The sequence below is a fragment of the Eumetopias jubatus genome, unplaced genomic scaffold, assembly GCF_037043125.1.
Source record: "Eumetopias jubatus isolate StellerSeaLion01/CBP00866 unplaced genomic scaffold, mEumJub1_p1.0 scaffold_11, whole genome shotgun sequence".
NCBI lineage: Eukaryota > Metazoa > Chordata > Mammalia > Carnivora > Otariidae > Eumetopias > Eumetopias jubatus.
In genome coordinates this window covers 114,771,444-114,794,352 of record NW_028274817.1, presented here as the reverse complement: position 1 = coordinate 114,794,352, position 22,909 = coordinate 114,771,444, and the positions used below count along the sequence as shown (strand labels likewise).

At 43.0% G+C, this 22,909-nt stretch overlaps 1 protein-coding gene and 1 pseudogene across 1 annotated transcript in view; one reads left to right on the top strand and one right to left on the bottom strand.

Moving 5' to 3' along the window:
• Nucleotides 1–4,917: 4,917 nt before the first annotated feature.
• The window catches only part of GRPR (gastrin releasing peptide receptor), a 30,561-nt gene continuing 12,569 nt past the window's right edge, over nucleotides 4,918–22,909 (top strand). Inside the window, exon 1 of the mRNA XM_028092557.1 lies at nucleotides 4,918–5,712. Coding sequence (XP_027948358.1) covers nucleotides 5,300–5,712 — 413 coding nt within the window. The 5' untranslated portion in view covers nucleotides 4,918–5,299. The remainder of the gene's footprint in view (nucleotides 5,713–22,909) is intronic.
• Nucleotides 10,545–10,937, bottom strand: LOC114200435 (small ribosomal subunit protein eS24 pseudogene; annotated as a pseudogene).

Here is a 22,909-nt window from a genome sequence, read left to right as displayed (position 1 = left end):
AGAGCTCATCTGCCACTCAGCCTTGGGATAGTTCCTGGCCATTATCGGGGACAGCAAAAAGCCTCAGTTTCTTCATTCAGCTTCAGATTGGTCCAATTGCTGGTTCCATTCTAAACTTGAGATTCCAGTTTCCTATCTGTCCCCATTTCCTGCCCTGGTTTCTTAACCCTTTCTGCCGTATCTCCCTAGCACCTAGATCATCACCTCTCAGACTATTATAATGTGCACATGAATCCCTGAGGATCTTGTTAAAATGCAGATTATGATCCAGGAGATCTGGGGTGGTGCCTGAGATTCTGTATTTCTAATGAGCTCTTGGGTGATACCCATGCTGCTGGTCCAGGGCCACACTTGGTAGCAAGGGCTCATAGCAAGTCTCCTAAATGTGCTTCTTCACTCACCATCTTTCTCCACAAAGGGGAAAACACAAGTGCTGTCACATTGCCAGGCTTTCTGGATCTCACACCGCCAGCATCATTTGTCCCCGGCATAGGAGAGTGCTCAAATCCCCTGGAGATGCCATGAGAAATACTGATTCTTGGGTTTCACCCCCTGGAGATTCTGACTCACTGGGTCTGGGGTAGGGCCTCAGAATCTGTATTTTTAAGAAGCACCCCCCCACCCCCGCCCAGGCAGTCTTAATGATTTTTTAAGAACAAGTGTCTTACAGGTTAAAGTCCGAACTGAAGCCTTAAATATAGTCTTCCCCAGCCAATCCAATCTCCTTTATTTCTCATTTATTACTCCCCCCAAACCTTTGTTCCGGGCAGGCTGTCTCTTAAAAAGACCCAAAGCATTCCCTACTCTTTACTTTGGCTCCACCTACAAATTCTCCCCACTCTAGAATTACTCTGTCTTATCTGTGTATGTTCACGGTCACTCCACCAAGAATACGAGCTACTGGAAGACAAAGTGCCACACACACAGCTGGTAGGAAGAGACTTTGTCTCCACTCTCTTTAGCCGTGTCAACTCCAACCATCCTCCCAAATTCTACCAAGTCACTGCCTCCACCCCCATATTCAAGTCCCATGGGAAACCCACTTTTCTGGAAGAATGGAAAATGTGACTCTCCTGACTGAAATAGAAGTGACACCCTGTCCTGACACGTAGGGAAGGATGCTGAGTCACACTCCAATCCTATCTGGAAACAAGTCCCTGGGGACAGGGACTTTGTCTTATATTTGTTCTATGCTATTTTCATAAGTCAAAAGCATCTCATGTTCACCATTAAATGAAATGCTAAGTAAACATCTGAGTATGTTTGGTGATCTGCCAGAAGGTGACACATAATGGTAGGGATGAAGAGAGTCATTACAGCTAATTAGTCAAAATGACATCAAATTTTTCTAATTAGCTTTTGTAAACATCCTTGTGCCAAGAAAACATTAGGTGTTGAACCTCAATATATCTACTCCTAAAATATGATTAGAACAGCCTACGGTGCCGCGGAACATGTAAGGCTAACGCCAGTCATGAGAAATCAGGATCTACCAGCATCAGTTTAACTTACACAGGAAGAAACACTTACGGCTCAGTAGGAATTAAGAAGTGAGGCCGACTCAGCACCCAGGGTTGCCTAAAGAAAGAGAAACAACATCCAGGAGTCCTTTTTTTTTTAAAGATTTTAAAAATTTATTTATTTATTTGGCACAAAGAGAGAGAACAAGCAGGGGGAGCGGCAGGCAGAGGAGAGAGAGAAGCAGGTTTCCCGCGGAGCAGGGAGCCCGATGTGGGGCTCGATCCCAGGACCCTGAGATCATGACCTGAGCCGAAGGCAGACACTTAACCGACTGAGCCACCCAGGCACCCCTCCAGGAGTCCTCTTTGTGAACCACAAATATGCTCTCTGGACCAAACCTAACAAGAGAATACATGATCCATCAAGATGTCACCCAAACCTGCCTCTAGCTCGTTCCCCAACCCCTCTCTTCCAATCCAGGTGACTTTCCTGTACCTAAAGCTGTCCCCTGCCCACTGCCATGCTCTTTCTCCTATGCCTCTATTCTAGGCACATACTATTTTCTTTGTTCAAGAGGTCCTGCCACACACTCACTCAACCTATAAGATCAAATGTCCCCTCTGGAGAAAAGGTAGTTGCTTCATTCTAGGGAGGGAATGGGGTCTAAACTGCTGCCACTTATTCTGTAAGAAGCCAGAGTTTATTTCTATTTAAACAATACTCAAGGAATTTTTAGAAGGTCAGAAGGCCCAAAGATAGCCAGGTTTAATATAATATTATAGCCAGGCGCCGGCAGCTGCTGCCTGTTTTGAAATCTTCAGGACAACCCTGGGTGGTTTGACCCTGGTAATTCTCCCAGTCCACAAGTGGTGCATTCCTCTGAGTTTTGGTGTAATTCACACGAGGCTAGCCCTCCAGTAATGATGACCGAAAACAGTGCTAGAAGCAATCATTGTCATTGAGAGGAAGAAAGGTAAATGATCAGAGAAGAAAGCCACCATAGCAATTTCAAGCAGCAAAATTATTAATTCAGTATAAAACAAATGAGCATTTGCAGAATCTGTATGAAAACCCTTCTTGCATTATTCTTTGAAACCAGATCCTGTGACTATGAGCTCAAGGAGCTGGGATCTTGACAGATCTTGTAATAACACGTATCTTCATATTCTTTTTCTCAGACTCTTGCACAGTGCCTGAAAATCGGCAGACATGTGATCAGTGTCTTTCAAGTAAATGGAGGAGTTGCTGATTCACCTGTATGAGTAGGACTTTCTGCCCATTAATCCGAGGTCAATCCCTCTTCTGACTTTATTGGGCTTTTCCAGAGTAAAACCCAACACTAATCTCTCTGAATCGCAACAGTAACAACAGTTTTATAGTAAGAGCAACCAGTATTAATTGAGCACTTACTAGGTGCCAAATGCTGTGAAGTCTTAACATGGATAATTTCAGTTAACTTCACAAATTATCCCCACTTTCCAGATTAGCAGCTTGGAGTTTAGGACACCAAGTAATTTAATTTGCCTACGTCATTTGCCAGGGCAGTACGTGAAGGAGTCAAGATCGAAGCACAGAAGCCATATAGTGCATTATTAAGGTATAGTGCTCACAACTAATCAATGCCACTAGGCTCACAGTTATTGACTCATTACCGGTGATGCTGATCTCCACTGAGCAGCTCTTCCCACTCCAGGCATGCAGCATCAGACCCTCTACGGCTGGCTGAGGGGAGCACAAGCCCCTTGGATTTGTGGAAGAGCGTGGGGCCATCTCAGTGTTGCCACTGGCCACTGGAAATTACCATGACAACGCGCTTGTAGTCTTCTTTGGTGGGCTCTGGCCCGGTGATGAGTGCAAGCTTCTTTACTCCTTATGTATCCCGAAAAGCCAACCCTTCAGTGGCAGTACCTGGTAGTAACTGGCTTCCTGTGATGTGCCTGAAAGAGCAGGCTCCACCTACGTCTTGAAGCTAAACCCCTGTAGACATATGTGGAAGTTGTTGGCTAAAGGTCCAAACTCAAAACTCGTTGTACCTCCTCAGTAAAGCCTTTTCTGGCCCCCAGTCAGCTCTAAGTTATTTCTTTCCACTCCCCAATTCCTTGGTGTTCTATGTGTAAGTCCTTTTCAGTTCATTTCCTACTCGGGGCTTAAGGGGAAAGTTGCTACAACACATGGCAAGCAGTCAATAAAAAAATTGCAAATAATTGCATCAAAATGCCAGTTCGTGTAATTTTAAGTCCAATGAGAAAAATCCCATTTTTCTGGAAAAGACTACTGATCTTTGAGATTTGAGAAGTAGCCAACTCCCGATTTTATTTCTCCCTGGTAAAGGGAACAATAATAGCCTGGCAAATCTATGGGGAAGAGCGTGTGTGTGTGTGTGTGTGTGTGTGTGTGTGTGTGTGTGTGAGAGAGAGAGATGGCCTGGCAAATCTATGGGGAAGTGTGTGTGTGTGTGTGTGTGTGAGAGAGAGAGAGAGAGATGGCCTGGCAAATCTATGGGGAAGTGTGTGTGTGTGTGTGTGTGTGTGTGTGTGTGTGTGTGTGTGAGAGAGAGAGAGAGAGAGATGGCCTGGCAAATCTATGGGGAAGAGCGTGTGTGTGTGTGTGTGTGTGTGTGTGTGTGTGTGTGTGTGTGTGAGATGGCCTGGCAAATCTATGGGGAAGAGCGTGTGTGTGTGTGTGTGTGTGTGTGTGTGTGTGTGTGTGGTGGCCTGGCAAATCTATGGGGAAGAGCGTGTGTGTGTGTGTTTGTGTGTGATGGCCTGGCAAATCTATGGGGAAGTGTGTGTGTGTGTGAGATGGCCTGGCAAATCTATGGGGAAGTGTGTGTGTGTGTGTGTGATGGCCTGGCAAATCTATGGGGAAGAGCGTGTGTGTGTGTGTTCTGCTTCGGCTTTTCCCAGATGTGAGTTACTGAAGCTTTAAGGCACAAAGCCCATGCCTCTTTTTCGTTCAAAGAGCCGCGGGGAAGGCTGGGGGGACCGCTCACACATGGACATCCCGTGTGCGTCCGTGCGCGTTTAATTCCGTTGCAGCCCCATTTTATAGCACCTTGAACATGTCATTCAAAGGACCGGAAAAGAGAAATGGGGCTGCGATTTTTTTCTGCATTCACGGGCAGAGCCTCAGCAGGATGTGCGCCGGCTTTTGCCGAGGGCTAGCAGTGCCCCGGGAGCCACATCCGGAAGCGGAAGACGCCCGGGCGTCCGCCGGCTGGAGCCTGCGGGTGGTTTCTCGGGGAGGGCGCGGGGAGAGCGGGCTCCTGGGCAGTGACTGAAGTGGCCAGCAGGGGGCTGGCCTTCTCTGTCTATAAGTAGCCCCGGTGCCTCCGCAGAGCCTCAGCGCCGCAGAGGGGCGGTTAGCTGCTCAAGTCAGTGACGCGCACAGCATCCTGCCTATAGGATGTGAGGCTTTCTCAGTGCAGTTGTTTTTCTACCCACTTTAAACCTTCAGGTTCTACACATCAGGAAAGATAGGAAATGCCGTATGAAAATAGGCGGCCAAAAGTTGCTAGTAAACTGCAGCCAGGGAGACTCAGACTAGAGTGGAGGTAGAAAGAGTTGCTACAGAGTGGGTTTAGTTCTGGCTGACTTTTTGTTGCTCACTTACTGAATTTAGACATGTGTTACATGGGTCATGCGAGGACCAGAGCAGCACCAGCATCAAAATAGTGCCAGGCCGTTCTGAATGCCATGGTGTATATGTACTCAGAGTAGTTTTGTCAAAGAAGATAAAGAGCCCAGCATAGATTTTATCCTCATCTTCACCCAACTACAAAATCAAAGTTAAGCAACAACATCTAAGAGCCCTTTTCAGGGGGACAAGAACCTAGAGGATGGCTCTGAATGATTGTTTGCTTTTGAACTTGGAAGTGGACCACTTCTTGCACTGCAACATCTCCAATCACAGTGCAGATCTCCCCACGAAGGACGACTGGTTCCACCCAGGGATCTTCTATGTCATCCCTGCCATCTATGGGGTCATCATTCTGATAGGCCTTGTCGGCAACATCACCCTGATCAAGATCTTCTGTACAGTGAAGGCCATGCGAAATGTGCCCAACCTGTTCATCTCCAGTCTGGCCTTGGGAGACCTGCTCCTCCTGGTAACGTGTGCTCCCGTGGATGCCAGCAGGTACCTGGCCGACAGATGGCTGTTTGGCAGGATTGGCTGCAAACTGATCCCCTTTATACAGCTCACCTCAGTGGGGGTGTCTGTCTTCACACTCACGGCTCTCTCAGCGGACAGGTGAGTTCTGGAGGAAAGTCACCTTCTCTCTGAGGGTGGCAGGTGCCTTGGGAAATGAGCCACCAGCTTGGGGCAGGCAGAGCTGTTTGCACAAAGGGAAGTTTTAGTCAAACTCAGATTCCCTTCAGGGCACGTTGTTCTTCTGGGGATTACTTCTTGAATTGGACGTTATCGGTTTAAGAAAGAAAAGTGAGGGGGTCTTGGGACGAAAGGGGAGAAATGAGAAAAAAAAATCTCTGAACATAAGATTGACATGTATTTTCTGGAGACAAATCGGTTTAGCGTTGCTTTTTCCTAACTTCTCCCTCCCTGCAAAATTAATTGGTGAGGGGAAAAAAAAAAATCACACCTAAGAGAGTTTACACCCCAGGCAAATGTTTCTTCGAAACCATTCAAAGGCTTCAGAGAACAGGAAAGTCCCACTGAATTTCCTCCTCAAAATATTCTTTCAGAAATAAACAAGAGGAGACAATAAGCAGCATTTCTTTGAAATTTATTTTCCTTAGACCATTTACCTTTTCTCACAGCTGATTTTGTATTGGGCTCTCTGTAACCAGAGAGCCGGTTTTTCTAAGTGTCCCTTCAGTGAAATCAACCATTATTTGGATTTTTTTTTCCATTGAGAAAGTTCCATTCAAGTTTGATTTTGAATTTTAATCTTTTTGATGTACTTCCACATACAGTGCCTTTGGGTTTTTTGTTTGTTTGTTTGTTTTGGTGGGGGAGTCCAACATTTCATTCTGGGCAATACTCACATTTGTGAACTGCATTTCTTGTGTGAACATGTTGCTTAAAAATTCACATTTATTCACTCTTAAAGATTCATATTCATTCCTTCAACATTTACCAAGCATCTATTATGTTAAAAAACACTTGCTTGAATTAACCAGTCGGGAAATATCCACAGGCTGTTCACACACATTGCTGCCTAGATCTAGCATGCTTCTGAGCTCTAGAAAGTGGACACAGTAATGAATAGACTCCCGAAACACCATGGAGCATATGGTCAAATTAAGAAAAAACTGGAACAATGAACCAGAGATTCTTAAGTTTTCATTTTAAAATCCACTGTATGTTATGCTGTTAAAGACACATGAGGATCTGAGCGTGTACCAGGAAAGGCATAGAAGCAGCTCTTGAAAGTTTATACTCTGAAGAAAACGTCCCACATTTTAATACATGTGGTAGTGGGTTTTCATTTTATAGAGGAACAAACAGTCCCCAAGTGATCTGGCTTTGTCGAGTAATGGACGAATAAAGACAGTGTTATCAGTATTTGTAGACATGTCTTTATACTTAGCTGCCTGAAGTACACTGTTCATTTTCAAAGATGGAAAAGTAATAGCCCGGAGGCAAGGTCTGCACACCGTACTGGCCGGAGGGGCTTTCTCCACTCTCACCGCTTGCCCCCAGTTTGCTCTCACCTGAACAGCAGCCCCCCAGGTACTGGTGGCCATGGGCAGTCTCACGTGTTGACCCAGGCTGAGCAAACTTTGGAGCTGGCAGAAGGTCTGTGGCTCATTACACAGATGCCGAGGTCATCTCAGGATGGAGGCGAATTTTCCTGATGGGAAGATGAGATTTTGGACCCCAGGCTGCTGGGTGCAGTGGTGTAGAGGGTGTTTACCATCTTCTTGGGGCGGGGTGGGGGGCAGAGAGGGAAGCGAGGATGTGGGATGTGAAATGAAGCTGCAGGGGGCTCTTTCCAGAGTTTCAGAGCAGACCAAATTCCCCATCGGCAGAAAGGCTCTTTCCAAAGCCGGGTTGCAGCCTTTGGCAGCTCTGGTGTGTTCTCAGCAAGTTTATAGTTACTGTGTGTTCTTCCCCTACTATAAGCTTCCCTCTAACTAACTTTCTGTGCTTTGCTGAGGCTTCAAAAAGATGATGGATCACCTGAATCACTGGTAGCAAGTGCATCTAACCGATTTCGACAAGAATAAGTACTGTACTGAGCTAGTTAAATAATACAAAACTACACTTAACCTATTTATCTCATTTTTAAAAGCTATCGGGGTCTTAAAATAACCTCATGAGGATGGCAAGGCAAATACACACACCCATACCCTCTCTGTTTTTTCTCAACAAGGTACGATCTGTATACAGGAAAGTGAACAAGTGTATATAGCTCAATGGATTTTTACTTATGTCTTCATAACATAAGTAAACCACCCAGATGTGGATATAGAATAGTTCCGGCACCCCAGGAGTTTTCTTTTATGCCTCGTTCCAGTTAATACCTGCCCCGAGACAGGAGCAATCACTATTCTGAGTTCAGTTAACATAGATTATTTTTGCCAGTTCTTTAATCTCGTATAAAGGGCATCATAACTTCCTATGCCCATCATGTCTGTGAGAGTCATCTATGTTGGTGCACATAGCAATGGTTTGTTCTTTTTAATTCTTGTGTAGTATTCCACTGTATGAATATACCCCGTTTATGTATCCATTCTAATACTGATGGACACTGGGTTGTTTCCAGTTTGGGGTTCATAATAACCTACTCTGGATAACCTTATTTGTGCCTTTTGGGGAACATATGTGTTTGTTTCTCTTGGGTTTAAGCCTGGGGATGGAATCGCCAGATCACAGGGGACACATATTTAGTAAATATCGTCAAAGAGTTTTCTAAAGCGCTAGTCTGTATTTGATAGGGTGGTAAAAGGATGAACCAGAAGACCCTCCAAACTGGATGATCATCACAAATCAATGGGGAGCTCAAAACCAATACAGCTTCTTAGTCCCTACCCTAAATCTACTGCATCAGGGTTTCTGAGGTGGGAAGAGCGTAATGATAGTCATCCATCCCTGCCCCTGTAGGTTCACCAGCAATGCCGGTACTCATCCCCATCTCCCTTCTGCAGCCCTCCCTTCCCCCAGGCGAACTTGAGTCTTTGTTAATAGGAAGGGATTAACAGTTTTCTGGAAAAGTTTACACTGTTGCCACTGTGTCAGAGGGAGACTTCAAGGCAGTCCCAGAAACCGGAATTCGGGGTTTCACACAGCTGGTCAATTGCAGGTTTGCATTCACGCCCCTTAGCTTTTGGTCCCTGACCTCCCCCTCCTTCCATGCCTTTTCCCCTCACACACGCGCCAATGTCCTCATACCTGGTGGTTACACTGACGAGTTCCTGGCTCTGCGCCCTTGCTTATGCTGTGTCCTGCCAACTCTCCAGACACTTTCTCCTTTCCTGCATAGAAGACGCTGCTTCCCATGTGATGTACGGGCTTGGAACGGGCATCAACGGTCCTGCATTTTAGGCTTTTTGCTGCCATTACTGCCCACTTAAAGAAGTCGGACCAAGTCACTTAACTCTGACCTTAGTTGAATCATCTGTAAAGTAATAGAGTTGAGCTAGATTATTTCTAAGGTCCCTCCAAATTTTTTATCTGTCATCTTGCTTATCATTCGGAACATGGTTCAAGCTTCCACCTTAAAACCCTAAGTTGGACCATTCTAGCCCCAAGTTCCTAACCCTCCCCTAAACATAAAGCTTATTATCTTAGACATGAATTATCTTGTGACTTATTTCATTTTGCTCTTTTGAAGTATTTTACTCATTTGTCTTTTTTTAGCCTCTCGTATATTCATTGCGTTAACTTTTCAAGTAGATTATTAAGCATGCTGAGGGCAGGGGCGCCTGGGTGGCTCAGTTGGTTAAGCGTCTGCCTTCGGCTCAGGTCATGATCCCAGGGTCCTGGGATCGAGCTCGGCATCGGGCTCCCTGCTCAGTGGAGAGCCTGCTTCTCCCTCTCCCTCTGCTTATGTGCACGCTTGCTCTCTCTCATTGTCAAATAAATAAAAACGGTCATACCACCCTGACCGCGCCCGATCTCGTCTGATCTCGGAAGCTAAGCAGGGTCGGGCCTGGTTAGTACTTGGATGGGAAAATCTTTAAAAGAAAAAAAAAAGAATGCTGAGGGCAGAGATTTCTTATATATTCTTCTGTCTTCCACACTGCCTCACATGGTTCCTTGGCACCAAATGGGTGATCAATAAACAGTGATTAATTAAAATTATGGTTAATTAATCCACACTTTTCTTCTCATTCTTCTTTTCCTTTTTTGGAATTCATCTGAAAGCATACTCTTTAAAATGTTTCATACAGTTACCGACTTCTTATCTCTTCCTCTCTATGAAGCTCTCATTGAGTAAATGTGAGAAAAACCTTTCTTTCTGAGTCTATGAATAGATTTGGGGGATGAAGATGGGTGCATGGATGGACAAATGAAAAGATAGGTGGGTGGATGAGTGGATGGGCAGATGGATGGACAATGGTTGGATGGATGGATATATTTTTTACAGACCGGTCTTTCCTACTAGATGCCCATTTCTGTACTAGGTCCTCAGCATTATGTAAATGGAGTTTAAGAACAAAATTAGGCCCTCAATAGGAGAAGGGTAAGGAGAGTTTGTGTTTTCCAGTAAGTGTGATGTTTAAAGCTAGATGTTATGTTGACAGCATATAATACCCAAGTTATATTGTGCCTGCTTCAGTATTATTATTCAGTGCTATTTCTGCTAGAATGGATGGAAGAATGAATCCCAAAAGTAGATATATAGAGGAGTTCCATTGTAATTGTGATCCTTGATTCCATGGAAAAAACTGTTCATACGTTTTCCCCTCCCTTGTGATTTGGAATGTGTAAAGAAAACAGGAAAGAGTTGCATTTAGGCAAACTTCTTGAAGTACAGATTCTTTGAATTCATTGCAAGGAATTTTTTTTTCACATTAACATTCTTAGTTTATTGATCCTCTCATGAAAAATCTACACAACCACCACAGATAAAGCCACTGCAGCATCTTTATTCCTTCTGTTGTCCAGGCTCCAACTCACTTTTTGCCAGCACCAACACTGGCTTTTGCAGTCCCCCTGACTTTCTTCATTCTGTTCTTGCGTTCCTTTCGCTGTTTTCTTGATGTCTTTTTCTTCTCATACAGGCCATGTCTTGCAAGTCTGTGTTTGGGTTCATTTTTCTTTGCATAATCCAAGGAATCATAAATCATGCCAAAGCCGGCTGTCTTGCCACCACCAAAATGGGTTCTGAATCTAAACACAAATATAACATCTGGTGTGGTCTTGTACATTTTGGCTAGTTTTTCCCGAATTTCTGTCTTAGGTACTGTTGCCTTTCCGGGGTGAAGAATATCAATGACCGTCTGTTTCCGCTGAAGTGGTTGGTTAGTCATGAACTTCCTGGTCTGCATAGTTACTGTGTCGTTCATGATGGCGGCCAAGCTTCAAGCAGCCGGGGAGGAAAAGAGGTTCATTGCAAGGAATTTATGAGATAATGTTGTTTCGGCCTTTCCTGCCATCTCGAGCTGCATGGTCCAGCATCTTAGCCACTAACCAAGTAAAACTAAAAGTTCAGCTCCCTAGTCACACCAGCCACGTGTCAAAGGCTCAGTAGCCACACATGACTTTACCGGACATTACAGATACAGAACATTGCCATCATTGCAGAGAGTTCTATTGGACAGAAGAGAGTTTGCTCTGTGTCTTGGGGTCCCAATCTCTTTTCCAAGATCCATGTTAGTTGGTCTGTCTCATTGACAGTATCAGGAATTTCTCACACAGGCAAATATCAAATGCCCCCTAGCTGCATGGGCTATTCCTGTCTGTCAAATATCTTCTATTAGAAGATACCAAAAATGAAGAGGGAAGAAACCAGGCAGCCCAGTACAGTCACTAGTCACGGGCTTGGGGGATTTGGGCATCCCATTGATGAGGTTTTGAGACCTTCTGAAAAATACATGTGTGGTTCACTTTCTAGGTTTGCGTTATGAACCTCTCTCTGATCCTTCAATTCTCTTTTGCCGGGCCCTCTTCTATCTGGCAGTCTGTCTTTCTATCTTCCTATCCCAAGGCTTGCCAGAACAAACACAGCTGTAGCTAAACTCCTTTTTTTTCTTTTTAGAGAGAGAGAAATAGAGAGAGCGAGAGAGCACAAGTGTGCGATCAGAGTGGGAGGCAGGGAGGGGCACAGGGAGAGGGACAGAGAATCTTAAGCAGGCTCCACACCCACCATGGAGCCCGACAACACAGGGCTCAATCCCACAACCCATGATCTCAGGGTTGTGGGATTGAGCCCCAAGTAGGGTTCTGTGCTGGGCTTGATCTCATAACCCTGAGATCATGACCTGAGCAGAAATCAAGAGTCGAACACTTAACCAACTGAGCCACCCAGGTGCCCCTCTAGCTAACTTCTCATTACTTCCACATTGCCTTCTGACTTCTCCCCTCTCTGACTTCATTTCCCTCTCCTTAATAGCTGGGTTCTATTCCCATGAATCCCTCAAGGCACAGTTCAGGTCCCTTCTCCTCTATGAAGCATTCCCTGATCTTTTGCTTTCACTGATTTTTCCCCTTCTCAAGATGTTTTTGCCTGTATTGTCTATGGAATACCAAATCTGTCCCACATTTTATTACTGGGTCCTTTGTATAGATGTGTTTTCTACTTCCTTAATCATGTGGGAAGCTCCTTGGGGTCTGTGCCTGCTATGACACCTGGGCCCACCGTACATCTAGTAAGAGGACAATAACCACAGCTTGGTTGACGTTTGAGCAGTGACAAGTAGAAGTCATCTTAAAGTTCAAACCCTTGTTTGACAGAGACCAAAAGATGGAATTTGGCCTTGTCACAGGAGATTCAAAGTGCAGTCATACTATAATACTGCTCTCCTCATTTTAAGTCCTAGTTCCTTCAGGGGAACTGGAAACTTTTCTTCAGACACCATCAAAACACAGAGTCTGATTCCATTTCCCTTCCCTGGACAGTGGGAGCTACTGATCCCAGACCCTACTGTTCTGAGGGAGGATAACCTGAGTAACTGCAAGATGGTGCCCTTCTAAGGGGATCACCCCAGTGATGCCAGAGGCTCCTCTAATGTTCTAGAGGCCCAGCTTTACTGACTTCAAGGACATTGGCCCTTTCACACAAGACAAGACAATTTAATTTCTTGCAAAGCATCTTTTCCAGAAAGTCCCTCTGTTGGAGGGGCTTACATGAGTCACCAGTTCATAACTTCTCTATAGTCTGATTTTTCTGAAGCGTACTGCCTCTCTGGAAGGAAACTCAACTCGTGTTTCCCCAGGGTGATGGATCTGCCACAGCTGCGGGCAGACTCTGCAGTGCCCAGAGGGCAGGGGCAACGGAAGTGGGGTTTCCCAGCAAGGCTCTTTCAACTGGAGCGCTGTAGACAGAAGGGCAGAAAAGGATTTTGACCTTGTCTCTAACATATTATCTTTGAAAGTGTTAGACTTTTGTGTGATTAATTATCATTTCTGGCAACCTAATATGCATGGAGGCAAAAAGAAAAAAAAGCACAAACTTGATCATGAAACATACTGCATAGCCTGAAAGGGCTTCCTGGTGAGGTTTTTTGAACTGTGCTTGTCAATAACATCCTTTGAAAAATAGACTAAATTAGCATTTTTGCACTTGTAAATCCTCCTGGTGTGTAGGGCTTGCATAAATTTTCTCTTAATTAAAACGCATGTTTTGCAGAAAAAAAAAAAATTCTCCATTCCTCTCTTTCTACCTCCCAGTAATGGAACAAGGGATTTTGTTTCTTACAGTCATCTTTGAAATTCTGCTCATCAGTATCTGATATTTGCTGCTACTTGAAATGATTTGATTTGCCTAGGAACCTCTAAGAGGCTGCTGATTCGTTTTACACATTAAATATCACTTTCTTTAGGGGCACCTGGGTGGCTCTGTCAGTTAGGCATCCAACTCTTGATTTTGGCTCAGATCATGATCTCAGGGTCGTGAGACAGAGCCCCGCATTGGGCTCTGTGCTGGGCGTGGAGCCTGCTTGCGATTCACTCTCTCCCTCTCCCCCTGCACCTCTGCCCCCTCTAAAAAATAAATAAATATCACTTTCTATGGAGGTCTTCATTGGCCACTCAGTCTAAAGGAATGACCAACACTATTCCATCAACCAGTTTCTTTTTTCAGGTAGACTGAGGTGTAACTTACATATAGTAAACTTTTAGGTGTACATTTCTCTGAATTTTGACAAACTTGTACAGTATGTAACCACCACCACTATAGTCTAGATGTAGAACATCCATCACCCCAGATACTATCATGTCCTTGTGTAGTCTATCTGATTCCTCCACCCTCAGCTCCTGAAAACCACTGATCTCTTCCAAAATAGCATATGAATGACATTATACAGTGTACAGTTGGTTAAGTCTGGCTTCTTTCAAATTCATGTTGTTGCATGTATCAGGAGCCCATTCCTTTTTATTGCTGAGTAGTGTTCCACTGCACGGGTATACCAGTTGGTTTATCCCTTCTTCAGTCAGTGGGCATTAGGGTTGTTTTTGGTTTGGGTGGTTATGAATAAAGTTGTCATCAACATTCACATAGGGTTTTGTATGGATGAATGTCTTCATTTTGCTTAGGTAAATATCATCCAGTATTATTTTCTTGAGAATTATTTTGTTCATTTATTTGCTTACTTGTTTATTATCTGTCTTCTACCACTAGAAATACAACCCCCCCCCCAAAATGGGAGGCTATCTCATTCAGTAGCATATTCTCTGATACTAAAACCATCCCTAACCTGTAGTAGAGGCTTGATAAGTGTTTATTGAATACATGGGTGGATGGAAACATGAAGGAAGGAGTAAAGAAATGAATGAATTCTGGTAGGTCCTACTGAGAGAACCTGGAAGGCTGGATTATGGTTTGTGAATCATGTTCATCTCTTTTGATGGTTAACAGAATGACTGCAGTAGAACAGTCATCCCAACTCTAGATGAAAAGACCTTATGCAGGTTTTATGGGAACTATTTGGAGGATGCTTTTTTTTTTTAAGATTTTATTTATTTTTGTGTGTGTGAGAGAGAGAGAGGGCATGAAAGAGAGAGAGAGCACAAGCAGGGGGGAGGGACAGAGGGAGAAGCAGACTCCCCGATGAGAGGGAGCCTGATGCAGGGCTCTATAGTCCTCTATAGAGGACCCTGGGATCGTGCCTGAGCCAAAGGTAGAGGCTTAATGACTGAGCCACCCGGGCGTCCTGGAGGATGCTTTTTAAGAAAAAACAAGTAAAATTATGAATGCAAAGTTAGGTAGAAATGTGGTTGCTTTAAAAGATTTAGAAAAATATTAGATTTAGAAATCACAATGTTAGAAATTTAAATAAGTTGATAAATTCTACAAACATCACAAAATCCAGAAAAATAACATAGTATCTATTAATTAATTGCCTGACACATGTCCATCACACTTGTTTTCTTAAATATTTTGGCTTCATCCTCATTTGTCTCCTCTTAAAATGACAATGGTTTGGTGATATCCTTTTCTATAGAGAAATTAGAAAGACGAGTCAGACTCGTGGCATGGTTGATTAAAATGGGCTTATTATTAAGGATTGGTTAGAAAAGTTTCTTTCAGCTCCGTAAGTCATTACTGGTTATGTCATATATGTTTAGGATGACTGTATAGTGTTTAAGATTATTTGAGAAAGCCACTATCAAATTTCTTTCCTATATGGGCTGTACAATTTCACAGTATTTAAAGTTTTGTGCCTTGAGTAATCTTAAATACTTGTTTAATTGACGTCCATTAACTTGTTTGCCATGGATGTCTTGGCATTATGAGTTTTAAGTTTTCCTCATCAATGTTAGTATTTTGTGGGTATGTGTAATTACATGAGCCACTTTACACAAATGTCTTTGCTGTTTGTAATTTGGCTACAGGTTTCTGTCCTATAAACATAGACACTCTGATAAATTTGACTTTGCTGATATATTTGGATTTAAATCTACCACGTTATTATTTGATTCTTACTGGTCTCACCAGTCTCATTATCCTTTCTCCCTTTCTTCTTGCCTTCTTTTAAATTAGTGAAATATTTTAATTATTCTACCCCTCCGCATGAGTTTAATTATATAAGCTCTTCTTAGTATTCTTTCAGGGGCTACCCTAGAGTTTACAACACGTATCCTTGACTTATTAGAGTTTGCTATAAATTAGTACTTTCCCACTTCCAGGACAATTCAAGGATTGCAATGCAAAGACACTTTATTTTAATACACTCCTGCCTTTTGTGGGGGGGGGGAAGCTATTGTTATTTTATATTTTAATTCTCTTTGTATTTTAAAACCCACAACTCATTATGTTTATTGTTTTTACATACTTTACATTTACTCACATATTTACCTTCAGATTTAAATTTATTCCCATATTTACCTTTTCTGTTGTTCTCTATTTCTTCCTACAACTCTGACTTTACCTGAGATCATTTTGCTTCTGCCCAAAGAATGCCCTTCAGTGTTTCCCTGAGTGTAAATATAATGGGGATACATTTTCTGGTTTGGTGTGTATGAAAATGCCTTTATTTAGTGTCATTTGGGGAGGAGATTTTCACTGGGCATAGAATTCTAGGCCAGCAGTTCTGATCTTTCACACTTTGACATTGCCATTTATTGTACTTGGACTTCCGCCATGATGACAGATGTCAGTTATGTTGGTGCTTCTTTAAAATTATTGATTTGTTGCTCTTTGAATGATTTTAAGATTTTTTTCTTTATCTTTGGTTTTCAGCAGCATTACTATGATGCACTTAGCTGTGGTTTTCTTTGTCTTTTTCCTGCTTGGATTCATAGCTTTTCTTAAATCTGTGGTTTGAAGATTTTAGCCAGTTTTCTCAAGTTCTCAACCATTACAACTTCAAATATTGCTTCTGTCCCATTCTCTTTTTTTATGCTGTCTACATATCAACAGAATACTACAGGTTAACTTTAAGCTTTTCGAGTTTTCTTCCTCCTTTGCTTGTTTTTGTTTTTACTGAGGCAGAAAATGTCATCCTAGGGTCAGGCCTCTGTTACTAGGAACTGTTTTAAACACAATCTCATTTCACCATGTCCCATAAATTTCTTACTCCCTTTACTGTGTTTTCCATTCTTCTTTTCTCACTGTACTTCACTCTAGCCATTTTCAGCTCATTAATCCTCTCTTTAGCTGTGTCTAGTCTTTCCATCTGGTTCCATCTTGTCATCTAAGTTCTTGAATTAGTCCCAATATATTTTAAAATCCCTCTCTGGTAACTCTAACATGTGGAACCTCTCTAAGCCGGTTTCTATTATAGATTTTCTCTCTTGTTTTTTGGCCATTTTGTTTGGTATATGAGGCAATTTTGTTTGACTACCTGATTTTGTATATGAAGAACTGTAAATAATTCGAGGTTCTGCATGTTATTATCTTCCAGAAAAGATTCGCTTTTGCTTCTTGCAGATAATTAGGAGGTGGCAGTATATCTGACCCGATCAGGGACTGAGCAGATTGGAGGCTGGGATTGGGTCTTTCCAAGAATTAGTTCACCCCTGCTGCTAGGGTGTCCCCCTTTTGGGAATCCAAACTGAAAGCCTGGGGTGTTTACCTGGCCTCCTCTCCTTGGTGGGCCTTGAACTCCATTTATTGTCCTCCCTCCTCCTAAAACTGCTAGAAGCTCTGCTCAGCTTTATTTCTCTGTTGCTGTTTGAAACTTGGTAAGTGCCGTAAGGTGAAAATGGTACTGAATGACAGCTTCATCTCCTTATGCTTCCTTCTCTCCAGGATTTTGGCCCCTCAGATCCTCACTGCCTTGGTATTTCTCTGACGCTTTCCAAGAGATTTTCTAACTTTTCATTTTAGGGGAGTTACTCAGCAACAAGCTGGTTTGCCGTTATCAGAAGTGGAAAACAGAACTCCCTCATCGGACCTGTGGGATCAGCATGCACAGCCTCACATTATCTCCGCAGGTTAGATTCAGAGAAGTGAGTAAGTCAGGAGTCTCAGCTGAGGCCTGCAGCAGTGGACACTGCCAAGTACTGTAGGTACATCAAAGCCTCTGGGATCTTTCAGCTAAGCCAGGGCTCTTAGCCCCAGTAAGTAAGAGCTGGAGCCAACATTTAGTTATGCAGGAGTTGAGAACAGCTGAAATTCCACAGGAAGGAAAGAGCCAAAATGTTCCTGAGGTACATTTCTTTAAACTTCACTTCTTTATTACTTTTCTTTTTTTGTATTGTACTCAGACCAGTTAGCCAGTGGGAATAGCTAAAGGTACCCAGGAAAGAAGCGGGAAGAAAATGCGAAGTGCAGCACATAAAGACATTTATTTCCAGTGTGAGAAGAACTTATTGTAACAATAATAATATGTCCATGTGACTCACTTATTTCTTTATGCTGTCTACATATAAATAGAATGACTACAAGTCAACTTCAAGCTTTTCAAGGTTTCTTTTTTTCCCTTTGGTGGTATTTTTTGTTTCTTTTGTTTTGTTTTATTATCAGGCACTTTCATACCGGGCTTGGGCCTCTGAGAAATACGTTAAACACAATTAAAAAACAATACAAAATTATGTAAAAACAAAATTACAGTAGTTTCTCCATGAGAGCATATGGGAAATGCTTATTTCTCTTTAAATAAATGGCAATCAAAACAGACTTTTTAAGAATTTCATTATTATCTATTCTTTTCCCCTTCTACTTTATTTTTTTTAAAGATTTATTTATTGGGTCACCTGGGTGGCTCAGTTGTTAAGCCTCTGCCGTTGGCTCAGGGCATGATCCCAGGGTATTGGGATCGAGGCCCACATTGGGCTCCCTGCTCCACGGGAAGCCTGCTTCTCCCTCTCCCGCTCCCTCTGCTTGTGTTCCCTCTCTCGCTGTGTCTCTCTCTGTCAAATAAAATCTTAAAAAAAAAAAGCCATCAGAGATGACATTTAAAAAAAATAAATAAAAATAAAGATTGATTTATTTATTGGAGAGACAGCGCACATGCATGTGCACGTGTGCACGAGTGGGGAGAGAGGCAGAGGGAGAGGGAGAGAAGCAGCCTCCCCACTGAGCACGGAGCCCGACATGGGACTCAATCTCATGACCCTGAGATCATGACCTGAGCCAAAATCACGAGTAGGACGCTCAACTGACTGAGCCACCCAGGCGCCCCTCCCCTTCTACTTTGAATGATCGGAAACACCACAGAAGAACAGAAAAATCAGAATTTGGCATCTTTTCTTTCCTAGGTTGTCAGCGGAGGTGAAACTGAAGGTTAAAATGATGGTTTGAGGGAAATATGCACTACGGGATGAAGATCAGTATAGTAAATATTTAGTTTGAAGTATTCTTTACTGGTGCTTTAAAAAGGCCTGAGACTGAAGAGCTATAGTCAAATATAACTATCTAGGGGACCCAGAGACCTAGGTTCTAGTCTTGGTTCTCAGCTAACCAACTGTGGGACCTCTGGCCACTACTTTCCTCTTCTGTAATGTGAAGGGAATGGGCCTTGATGACTCCCAAGCTGTATATTCCATAATTATATAGGAAACAGGTTTAGCATTAAACATGTACTCATATGTCTGCACCATGGTAAAAGCACCTCATAGACTGACCCAGCACCGTCTGTTCTAAGAGCGCCTCACAAAGGGGAATGTAATATGTTAAGCATCATTCTGTTGTTCTTTCAGGGCCTTACCTGGGCCTAGCTTGCTTCCCCAACCAGATTTTTAAGTCCTTCGTGCTCAGGGACTTTTATATCCATAATGCCAAGCAGAGCCTGAGATACTAAATTAGTCCTTACCTGTGCCGATAAATTGACTAAGCATCCTGGACAATGAGTGTTTCGCACTGGAAGACCAACAGCAAAGCTCAGTGGCCTATTGTTTTCATTATCACAAATTACTAAGCCTAACAGGCAGAGCTCTGTGTAAAATGGAAGACAGACTCTCTCCTCCATTAAAGAAGGAACCAACAATTTTGGTATGAACAGGCCGAGAACAACAGAAATGCTAGCCATGTTCACACATTCAGTGCACTTAGGCTGGGGGCCAGTAAACATTTTTTTCAAGGGCCCTATAATAAATATTCTCAGCTTTGTGGGCCGTAAGGTCTCTGTTGCAACCCCTCAACACTACCATTATGGCATGAAAGCAGCCATAGATATTATGGAAGAAAATGGGCATAGCTCTGTTGCAGTGAAACCTTATTTACTGACCCTGAAATCTGAATTTCATGTACTTTTCACATGTCACAGAATGTGATTCTTCTTTTGACTGTTTTCTCCAACCATTTAAAATGCAAAAACTAGGGGCGCCTGGGTGGCTCAGATGGTTAAACGTCTGCCTTCGGCTCAGGTCGTGATCCCAGGGTCCTGGGATCGAGCCCCACATTGGGCTCCTGGCTCAGCAGGGAGTCTGCTTCTCCCTCTCCCTCTGCCTCTCCCCCCGCTCATGCTCTCTCTCTCTCTCTCTCTGTATCTCTGTGTGTCAAATGAATAAATAAAATCTTAAAAAAAAACAAACTCTAAAATGCAAAAACTATTCTTAGCTCATGGGCCATATGGAAACAGGCAGAGGGTCAGATTTGACCAGTAGATCCTTAGTTTGCTGTGCCTGATATAAAAGTGTGAGCATGCCTGCTGATGCAGGCATTTAGTAGTGAGTCTTCACTATATCTTTGCTGCGTACAGTTGACACAATATTACATTAGTTTCAGGTGTACAGCTTAGTGGTTTGAAGTTCATCACCAGTGCAGCTACCATCCGTCCCGTTACATCACTATTATAATATCAAAGTAGAACCTTGGGGAATCCATGACCCCTGTCCAGTTAGCCAGGACGGACTTCCTAGGGGATATAATAAAAACAATACAATACAAATCAAGACACCTGTGTGGTGCTTTAAAGTATGGGGTACTGTCATGTCATGCACATTTGCTTTCGAATAAAAAAATTGAGAGTCGAACCCCAACGTCTTTAAGATATGTGTCTTTTCCAGTGTGCCCTGGGTCCACTGTGATACTAACAGTTGTTTAAATGAAGAAAAGGAGAGCGTTTTAACTCCCAGGCTTACCCAGATTCCAGCTCACATGGGTGGTGGGCATAGGGGGGCTGGGGGCGGAGGCTTCCCGTTGCTCACGGGAGAAGTGAAGATGTGACACAACGTCCTCCAGATGGTTTCACCATCATGCACTGTGCTGGCCTCCTGTAAGTTCTTCTCATGTAAGCCAGGTCCTTTAAAATTGCAAAAAAAGGGGAACTGTGCGCAGGGAGAATCATTTCCTCTGTACCTCCAGGGATTCGTCTGGGCTTGAAATGGTTAGAGAAATAGGAAGTGTTTGGGCCATGGGAAATGTCTTGGGAAAAGGCTGTTAGCACTTTTATTCTAAAATTTTTAACTGAAAAAAGTCATTCAAATGCACTGTCTAGACCATCTTCCTTGATGATAGCTTTAGCTGACTCAAAGCAAACTTTTTCAGTTGGTTCTTAATTAAGATGCCCTCAAAGTTGCCTGGTGACAAACTTATAAACTTTTCTTCCCTCCCCCCCATCCTTCCTTTTTTCCTAAGTGTATTGTGGTGAAACATACATAACATAAAATTGACTATTTTAATCATTTTGAAGCACTCAGTTCTATGGCATTCTATGGTACATTCACATGGTTGTACAACCATCACCACCATCCGCCCCCAGAACTGTTTTCATCTTCCCAACCTGAAACTCCCTAGCTATTAAACAGTAACTGTCCTTTCTTTCTTTCACTGTACTGTCTTCTCTTTGCCTCTTTCTTTTATTGTTAATTTTTGGAGGTCACATTTAGTGGAGCACTACTCATAGTGAGGACAAATTCAAAAGCACTGAATTTGAAATGATGTCTGAGTTTGAGCCCTGGTTCTTCTCATTGTCAACTGTGTGACTTTGGGCAAACCACTCTATAGGTCTCAGTTTTCGATCTATAAAATGGAGATAAGGGTATTTACTTTTAATATGTCATAGGACTACTATAATTTTTGTAACAATGAAATGAGACAATGTATTGACTTCTTTATAAAATGATAGAATGCCTAGTCAAAAGAGTGTTTGTTATTAGCATGAGTGTTATTTATGTTCATAAGGGAGCTGAGAGGATGTTGAAATCTCAACCAGGTGTTGTTCAGGGGACAATCATTTCTTTTCATGGACTGCAATAGCCTTTTATTTAAATCGTGCTTCCTAGTTCTCAAAGTGCTTTTGAAACACCTCATTTAGCACCTCCTTATAGCAAGTAAGGTTGATATCATTAGTTTCATTTCACAGATGAAGGAAATGGAGATCTGAAAGTCTCATGGTTTAAGATCTGGACCCAGGACCTCTGTTCAACTCCGAGCTCTGCCACTTGCTGGCTGTGTGAGCTCGGGTGACCTGGTTCACCTCCTTGTGCCTCAGATTCTTCATCTGTAAGAAGAGGATGATCACAGTAGTACCTACTTCCTTGCATCATTATCAGGGATTCAAAAAGTTAATCCTTAAAAAGTGTTAGGAGCTGTACCAGGCACATAGTCTCATATATAAGTTTTTGTTGAATAAATAGTATAAAATAAAATAAAAGGAAACAGGGACAGCATGCTTTTGTAAAAAGAGCAAATTATGGAAGTGGGTGTAGCACGCAGGGCTCCCGGTCTCCCTTCAGTCCTTCCCTCTCACTGTCTTGGGCTCCTTCACCACGCTAACACTGCCGGGATCAACCTTCTGGGCCAGGGGACCCAATAAGCTACAAAGTTGGGTCAACATTTCCCCCTGTATGAAGCCTCTCATAAAAGGTTATTTAAATATAGTGCTGTTAAATTTTTGTAATTAGATACAGTGACTCATATGCCATGATGGTATTTTTGAGCTTTAATAATTCCTATTTTGAGAAAAAAAAGATAATTTGATTGAGATAATTTAGAAATTCTATTTTAATCCCCAATAATTCGAAATATATTCAAAAACTAACATTGTCTCTGATATTTCATTTTCTGCATATGTGTTTGATAAACTGATGGGACCGGGAGAAGAATTTACATAGTGGTTGCTATTGGTGGCCCACCCATATCCCTCACACTCCCTAGAGGTCCCTTACAGACCTGGGCTTGCTGCTTTTTTCTGACCGAGAGCGATACCTGGCCATGGGAAGGTTTGAGGCAGGTGGGAGTGCTCCAGAATTAACAGTGGAGGACCACTCTCAACCAAAGAGGGATGGCAGTCCACGGGAAACACCTCAGCCTCCTCACGCTTTGGTGGCACAGTTCTGGAATGTGCTCCAGTTGCCCAGAATGGCACACTTCCTTGGCTTCCATTCCCTCCCTGTCCCACCTCCCCACTCCCTCCCTGTGCTTCCTGGGATCCCCCCTCGAACAAACTACCTGCACCTAAATCCTTGTCTCGGGGTCTGTTTGGCAGTGAAT